General features: G+C 38.3%; 1 protein-coding gene across 2 annotated transcripts in view; it reads right to left on the reverse strand.

The window, feature by feature from the left end:
- The window catches only part of LOC138748772 (pendrin-like), a 49,911-nt gene that overhangs the window by 19,890 nt on the left and 21,417 nt on the right, over positions 1 to 8,604 (reverse strand). For both annotated transcript variants that reach the window (XM_069909485.1, XM_069909484.1), the window contains one exon: positions 4,709 to 4,786. In XM_069909485.1, coding sequence (XP_069765586.1) covers positions 4,709 to 4,786 — 78 coding nt within the window. The remainder of the gene's footprint in view (positions 1 to 4,708; positions 4,787 to 8,604) is intronic.

Consider the following 8,604-nt stretch of genomic DNA (forward strand, 5'->3'; position numbering starts at 1 on the left):
CCTCCATCTCCCTTCTTCTAAAATCACTCTTTAGATTGTTCTTACTCTTTTCTATACGCGATGACACGAGTAGGAAAATAACAAAAACCATAAGAAAGCCAAAGAATAATATTAAAGAAAACAACATTAAATCCCCCTTTACTGAGTTCCCCTTGCCACCTCGCAAGACAACCGCAACTCCCTTTTCTACGTGGGTTACGCTATGTACCACAAATGTCAACAGATTTCACAGTGGGCAGATCTTCCCCAGAGAAATCACTATATATTATTCTTTAAAATAAAACATTCTTTTACTTAAAGGTCTGTATTCAAACTATTAACATTCCAACTTACTTATATACATGATCTTAATAGTCCTTTTAGTATTTCCTTCACTTCTCCTCTTGTTGCTTGTTTGGTATCGGTCTGCAAAGTGATGAGCTTCTTCTGGATCTGAAAACAGTCTATTTTGCCCACCAGGGATGAATATCTTCAATACTGCTGGATGCCGTAACACAAAGTTATAACCTTTTTTCCACAATAACAGTTTTTGCTAAATTAAACTCCTTTTGCTTCTTTAAAAGTTCAAAGCTAATAGCTGGATAAAAATAGTATTTTTTTTCCCCCATTGTTCTCCAATGGTTCCTTATTTTCTTTCACTCTTTTTATTGTCAGTGCCAATATTTTCTCTCTTGTATATCATCGTAGTTTTATTAATATGGAGTGCCATTTCTGTTGTGGCTGTGGCACCAATCCTCTGTGGGCTCTTTCAATTTTAATTTCTTCTTGGAGTTCTTTTACTCCCAAGATCTGTGGGATCCAACTTTTTATAAATCCTTTTACATCTGTCCCATCTTCCAGGCCCATTATTTTTATATCACATCTGCAGAAATTCTCTAAAATGTCAATTTTTTAGGCCAATAAATCAGGTCTTCTTCATCTCCTTATCTCTTTCTTCCAATTTTTCTCCTCATTCACTTCCATTTCCATGCCTATCACGGTCTTCCACTTCATCTTTCTTCTTTCTCTTTGGCTTGGCTTCGCGGACGAAGATTTATGGAGGGGGGTAAAAGTCCACGTCAGCTGCAGGCTCGTTTGTGGCTGACAAGTCCGATGCGGGACAGGCAGACACGGTTGCAGCGGTTGCAAGGGAAAATTGGTTGGTTGGGGTTGGGTGTTGGGTTTTTCCTCCTTTGCCTTTTGTCAGTGAGGTGGGCTCTGCGGTCTACTTCAAAGGAGGTTACTGCCCGCCGAACTGTGAGGCGCCAAGATGCACGGTTTGAGGCGATATCAGCCCACTGGCGGTGGTCAATGTGGCAGGCACCAAGAGATTTCTTTAGGCAGTCCTTGTACCTTTTCTTTGGTGCACCTCTGTCACGGTGGCCAGTGGAGAGCTCGCCATATAACACGATCTTGGGAAGGCGATGGTCCTCCATTCTGGAGACGTGACCCACCCAGCGCAGCTGGATCTTCAGCAGCGTGGACTCGATGCTGTCGACTTCATCACTTTTTCCTCATATCTGCCATAACATTCTCCATTCTTTGCATTTTTACACCCATCTTTTAATAGTACTGAGCTCAGCCATTATTGTTTCCATTAGAATCTTTATATGTCTGTCAAAGTATTCCTTATCAATCATCTGCTTCTGTTTTTTTACCTTGCATTTGTTTCTTTTAAGTCTTTATCTTCCTCTTGATCTTCTTACTCTATCTCCATTTCATTGCTCCATGTTGAGCCTGCTTCTATTGGTGTCTCCTCCACGGCCTCTCCCATTGCCGATTCAACAACTTGCTGCCGGCATCCGCTTCCATCGGGTCTTTCCTACAATGTGTACTGCGCATGCATGACATTCTTTTTCAGGCTCTGCAAGCCAACGTTCAAAGCTGCCCCGGGGACGTCACCGCCCAGCTGCCCGCTGACCAGCTTCACCAATCGGGGTATCCTCTTGGGGAGAGCTCCCTGCTCCTGAACACTGGTAAGACCTTCTTCTTTTTTCTCCGGCGATTTCTTTATCTCCTTTTCCTTCTTTGGAGCCATCTCCAAGTTCGTCTTATACTTTTTATCTTTCTTTTAACTTTTTTTATTAATATTTTTCTTCACTGCCTTGTTTTTCTACTTTTTTCCCTAACTTTCTCTGAGGAGGGCTGGCTTTCCCTAACCAGCCACTACTCCATCACATGACCACCCCCCCAGCTTAGATTGCTCTTAAGAGAAAGATGGGGACCACATGAAATTAGTGAAGCTTAATGAACGGTTTGGATGGGAATACATCCAAATTTATAACAAAAATGTACTATGCTCTCCAGAGCAAAAATTCAAAAACAGGGTTGCAGAGGTGAAGGGAAAGATGAGAGTTGGACTTGGGGGGGTAGGGGGGTGGTGATTTCAAAAAAAGCTGGTTAGATTGGTGCAAGGACAGCATGACATCGATTATACATGCAAGATACAGACTGGTTCTTTTTTTTTTTTTTTTTTTTTTTTTTTTTTTAACACCAATTATATCTTAACCCACAAAGGTTACACAGATCAAAAGCCAAAACTTCAGAGATGTGTTTCTGATGTAGGACTGAGACAGGAACTTTTCTACATGCCAGAAAAATTAAGCAGGATACCAGGAGTGACCCGGTGTTATATCTATTAGGTAATTTCATGGAAATAAGCAGAGATGGTGTATGGCACACTGCTTTCCATCCCAGGGTACCTACATTTCAACCCGCAGACCAGCGCCTTAGACATCTTGCATAGGCTGAGAGAGAAAGCGGATGGACGACCCCCCCCCCCCCCCGGCCACCGTCCAGACATGGCTCACCACCCAGCCGCATTCCAGTAGGTCTGCAGTCCACAACTATGTTTTCTTACACAGAAAACAGCAAGGGACCCCCCCTTACAGTGCCTGTACAAAGGCTCCTTCAAGGTACTGTGGAGAGATGGCATGGTGTTCACATTGGACATTGACAGCCAACAGAACAGATTCATAGTCGACTGCCTCAAAGTCACGAGCACCTGGACTCTGACCTGCTGGCCCCTTGGGTCATATGCAGAGATAGACCACCTGTAAGTCAGACTGTTGAGAGAGTGGCGGTGATTCTTGAGGCGGGGAGGATGGTGTAGTGGGCTGAGCGACCTCGTGAGTAAATGGGCCAAATTGACACAACACACCGGTCAAAGATGGTGCAGGCTCCCTTCACTGCCAAGGAGCCCACACCTAGTGCCACATGCGAGCTAAGCAGCCCTCCACTTATACGTAGCAGCCAGCTGGCCAGAGACTAACACCGCAATGACGTCACTTCCAGAAGTCGGAGGGTACGTCACCGGAAGTGAGAGTGCCAGCGCAGACACGTGGGGAATTCAAGCCAATAAAGTCAGTCTTTGTTTTACACTCATCTTGGGCGGACATCTCTTTATTTGGTAGCGCTGCCTCAGCGGGCTCTATAGTTTTGTTTTTGTTTGTTGTGTTTGTGAGAAAAAGTTTAATATATTGTATATTTAAAATGTTATCATGTATAATTTCTGGAAAAAAATTCCAGAATATTAAAAAAACAAATGTTACATATACAATGCTTGTGCAGTTCAAACACAGCTCGTCTTTTAAACAACATTCATTCAGTTTGTAAAATGGAACAAGAGGTTAAAATAAAGACAAAAGGGGGACTGCGGACACTGGGATCTGGAACAAAAATAGAACACTGGATGAAAACAGGATCTGTCCAACTTTGCAAGGGATGAATTAAAATTCAGGTGAATGCCCAATTTAATCCGCCACTGCACTGGTCTAGATGATAACTGAAATCTCCGCATCAACTATTATGTGAAGAGCTTGAGTTGGCATTGTAACTATAGTCCACACTGTCCAAATTGGAAATCTCTTTGAACAACCAAATGAGTATACAAATGGAATTCAGGAAAAGGTACAAACTTTTCAAATCTGCCTGCAGGAGTGGTGAGGTGGCAGATGCTATGAAATGTGGTTAAAATAAATGTATTTCTTACTGCTCTTCAGGTTGTCTAGATTGCAAATCTGCCCTCCCAACAAAAGTTGTGAACCAGTGGAGGAGGCATCCTTATCAATAGATGTTGAGACCTCATGCTGCTTCCTCCATTTCACAGAAGGATTTTTTAAAAAATGTTTCATTGACTGTCAAAGCTCCTATCGTTTGCTTCAAAGCAGTGGGCTACTTTGGTAGACATTTGCAGTTGTGATACAGAAGGGTGTAGAAACGGCAATTTAATTTTAATTACCCGAGATAAATGGCGTTGAATGTCCCCTTTAGCTCAGACAATAAATCTCAAAGAAATTAATTACAAAATGCTATGCATTTCTGTGGATGTGCATGTTATGAAATACTCCTGAGTGAACTAAAAAAAAATCATACGGCTAGGCCACACTGTGGCACCAATTTGAATGAGATGATATCAAATTTTGTGTGAGGCTTTGGGTAGTGGGGAGAGGGGTCACTGAGGAGAAATATCGGACACCAAAGATCCGTCAGCACGATTGTAACATTTTTTTTGCCGTAATTGCAACAGTGAATATTTTTTGTCATATTTATTATCTTCTTTTAATTTATACTCGTTATTTGTTGATGAACTTTACATACCTGTGCAGCTGCAACAAGCAAGAATTTTAGTACATCTGCACGTTGTACTTAATTACATTCCAATAAATAATCTCTGATGCTCACTTATTTTTCATCCTCATTTGGATACCGTCATCAAATAGAATGTTACCTTCTGTAGAGGTTCAAGTAGCTTTCCAACTGCCAGGATGGCAATCATTACAATTACTGCAGTTAAAAGCCCAGCAACCTGTAATAAATATATGCAAGAGCCTTTGTGAAGTCATTGATGTAAGCAAGTAAAATTTCTGTTGCAGTACACAATTAACAAAAAAAGTGCTGCAAGAACTGTCCATTTTCTAAGGTATATAATAAAAATCAAAAATGTCACCAACAGATAAAAGCCAGCACAAAAGATCACAAGATATGGTGCAGTAGTACGCCATTCAGCCCCTCAGGCCTTAAATTTAATTTTTATTTTATTTACAGCATGGTTGAAGCCGATTATGGCCATTTAATAAAACTGTCACCTAATCACACCCAAATTAACTGACAACCCCATATGTTTCAGAGGGTTAAAGGAAACCAATCACACATAGATAAAACCCAAGTACACAGGGAGAAAATGTAAACTTGCAGACAGCATCACATACAAACCCAGATCAGTAGTGCTGTGATAGTGCCATGCTAACTGCTTTTAAATAGAACTGTGACCAACATCCTACCTCAGTGCCAGAAAGCTCCACCAACTCCATAGAGAAGCATAGAAACAGGCCTCTTCGGCCCTTCTAGTCAGTGCCAAACCTTTTCCTAGTCCCACTGACCTGCATCCAGTCCATAGCCCTCCATACCTCTCCCTTCTATGTACCTGTCCAACTTCCTCTTAAATGTTAAAATTGAGCCCGCATTCACCATCGCAGCTGGAAAATCATTCCACATTCCCACCACTCTCTGTGTGAAGAAGTTCCCCCTTATTTTTCCCTTAAAAGTTTTCCCCTTTCACTCTTAATGCATGTCCTCTGGTTTGTATCTCACCTAACCTCAGTGGAAAAAGCCCGTCTGCATTTACTCTTTCTATCCCCCTCATAATTTTAAATACCTCTATAAAATCTCCCCTCACTCTTCTACACTCCAGGGAACAAAATCTTAACCTGTTTAACTTTTACCTGTAACTCAGTTCCTCAAGTCCTGACAACTACCTTGTAAATCCTCTCTGCACTCTTTCAATCTTATTGATAGCTTTCCTATAGTTAGGTGACCAAAACTGCACACAATACTCCAAATTTGGCACCAAGGGTGGCATTCGCGGGCACTGCCCCTCAAATGAGTCATTGTGCCCTTTTTGGTATATAAGAAATCAAAGACTCGAATTCCGTCAATACAGGTAAAATCATCTCTCTACCATACATATTTTTCACCAAAGATTGAAGTTGATAATAAATAAAGAATTTTCAGCAATATCAAAATGCTCTTTCAATTGATTGAAAGAAAGAAACTGACCTTTTACAAAACAACCCTGTAATGTTTTATACCCTTAGAATCCCAACTCTTTAAATGACTATTAAACATTAAAAAGAAATAAGCTGATTATCATATAATGGAGTTAAAATTGACAATTTACCTTTTGATCCTAAAAAAAATTTTTAATACATAGTTTTAATAGATGTTTTACTATCGGCATATTGTATTCCCTCAACAAATTTACATTCCATCAAAATATAAATTGATACACCTCGACTTCAGAAATACAGGCCATCTCAACTTTAACCTAACTCAGGGGCTGGTCCAAATCCATCAATCTACTAATAAATTTCAACTGGGCTGCTTCATAATAATTTTGAAAATTAGGTAATTGAAGCCCACCTAACGCATATTTCCAAGTAAGTTTATTTAATGCTACCTGTGGTAGTTTACTTTTCCATAAAAATTCTCTTGTAATTTTATTTAAATCCTGAAAGAAACTCCTGAAAGAAAACACGGTATTGATTGAAATAAATATTGAATACGAGGAAAAATGTCCATCTTAATACAATTAACTTAACCAATTAAAATTAACAGAAGATCTTTCCACTTAATTAAATATGCTTTAATCTTTAATAATGGAATATAATTTAGCTTATATAAAGATTTACAATTATTCCTATATATTTAATTTTATCAGACCATTTCAATTTTATAATATTTTTATTCTCAGAATAATTTCCTTCCCTGACTGGCAAAATTTCACTCTTATTCCAGTTAACTTTCTATCCAGATAATGTACCATATTGTAATAAACATTCCCGTAAATGTGGCAATGATTGTTCTGGGTTTGTTAAAAATATCAAAACATCATCTGCAAACAAATTAATCTTATACTCTTCATCCATAACTCTCATGCCTCTTATCTGTAAATTCTGCCTTATTGTTTGAGCTAACAGTTCAATAGCCAAAGCAAACAGAACTGGTGACAATGGAAAAGCTTGTTGAGTTGAACGCGTCAATTTAAATGATAATGAAACTTGACCATTTGTCACCACCCTAGCAGTCGGATTCGTATATAAACCTTTAACCCAACCAATTAAAAAAGGGGCCAAATTTAAACTTCTCCAATACTTTAAATAAAAAATCCCATTCGACCCTCGGCTTTTTCTGCATCAAGCGCAAATACAGTTGGGCTGCTGTCGATATACATTGACCAAACTAATCAATCGAAAAATATTATCTGAAGCATTTCTATTTTTAATAAAACCTGTTTGATCAACATGTATCAATTTAGGTAAATACTTAGCAAGTCGATTTGCTAACATTTTTGCTATTATTTTATAATCAACATTCAATAAAGAAATAGTTCTATACGAAGACACTTTCACCGGGTCTCTATCTTTTTTCAGGATTACAGAAATTAAAGCACTAGAGCAAGATTCAGGTAACTCATACTGTTCAGTCACTTGTTGTAATACCTCCCCAAACACCGAAGATTAATTTTCATAAAAAGTTTTATAAAATTCCACCGAAAACCCATCATTGCCTGGTGACTTCCCATTGGGCATTTCCAACATAGCCGCCTTAATCTCTAATTCTGTAAATGGAGCTTCCGGATCCATAACATCCTCCTCTTCTAATGCTGGTAACGTTAACTTAGATAAATAAGAATCAATAGAACCACTATCCTGTTTCCCCTCAAAAGTATATAATTTTTTAGAAAATGAATAAAACTGGTCATCGATTTCCTGAGGTTTATAGGTAACTGTTGAATTCTTTTTTACAGTAATAATAATCCGTGAAAACTGTTCCTTCTTTAACTGCCATATAAGAACCTCGTGTGCCCTCCCACCCAACTCATAATAATGCTGCTTAGATCGATTAATTAAACATTCAAATTGATAAGTCTGCAACGTATTATAACACAATTTCAATTTAGTCAAAGCCACTTTTTTAAAAAACTTCTGTCACTTCCTTCTGAAATTCCTTCTCCAATTCATCAATTTGCTTTTCTAATTCAAAGCTTTCTGCCATGTACCGTTTCTTAACTTTAGTGGTATAACTAATAATCTGTCCTCTTAAATAAGCTTTTAACGCATCCCATAACACAAAATGACTTTTTACTGAATTAACATTTTCAGACAAAAAAAAGTAATCTGTTCTTTAACAAAAATAACAAACTCTAGTTTTTTCAACAACATTGTGTTAAATCTCCATCTATAAGATGAATGTACCACTTCTGAACTTAAATAAGAAAAAAAGAATAATCTGATATAACCCTGCTTTTATATTCTGCCTGTGATACCCTTCCTTGTAAATGTGCCGATACTAAAAAAAAAATTATTCTAGAAAATGAATCATGTCGAGACAAATAAAAAGAAAAATCCTTCTCTGTAGGAATAACCTTTCTCCAAATATCCACCAAATTTAAATCCTTCATCAAGGCCCCAATTTGTAATGCCATCTTTGATTTCTTTATACTTTTTGGGGATCTGTCCAACAAAGGGTCCAAGACAATTAAAATCAACCCCAACTAAAATATTTTCATTAGCTTAATTTAATAACAAAAAAGCATCCGAAATAAAACACTCATCATCCACGTTA

This window comes from Narcine bancroftii, chromosome 13, assembly GCF_036971445.1.
Source record: "Narcine bancroftii isolate sNarBan1 chromosome 13, sNarBan1.hap1, whole genome shotgun sequence".
NCBI lineage: Eukaryota > Metazoa > Chordata > Chondrichthyes > Torpediniformes > Narcinidae > Narcine > Narcine bancroftii.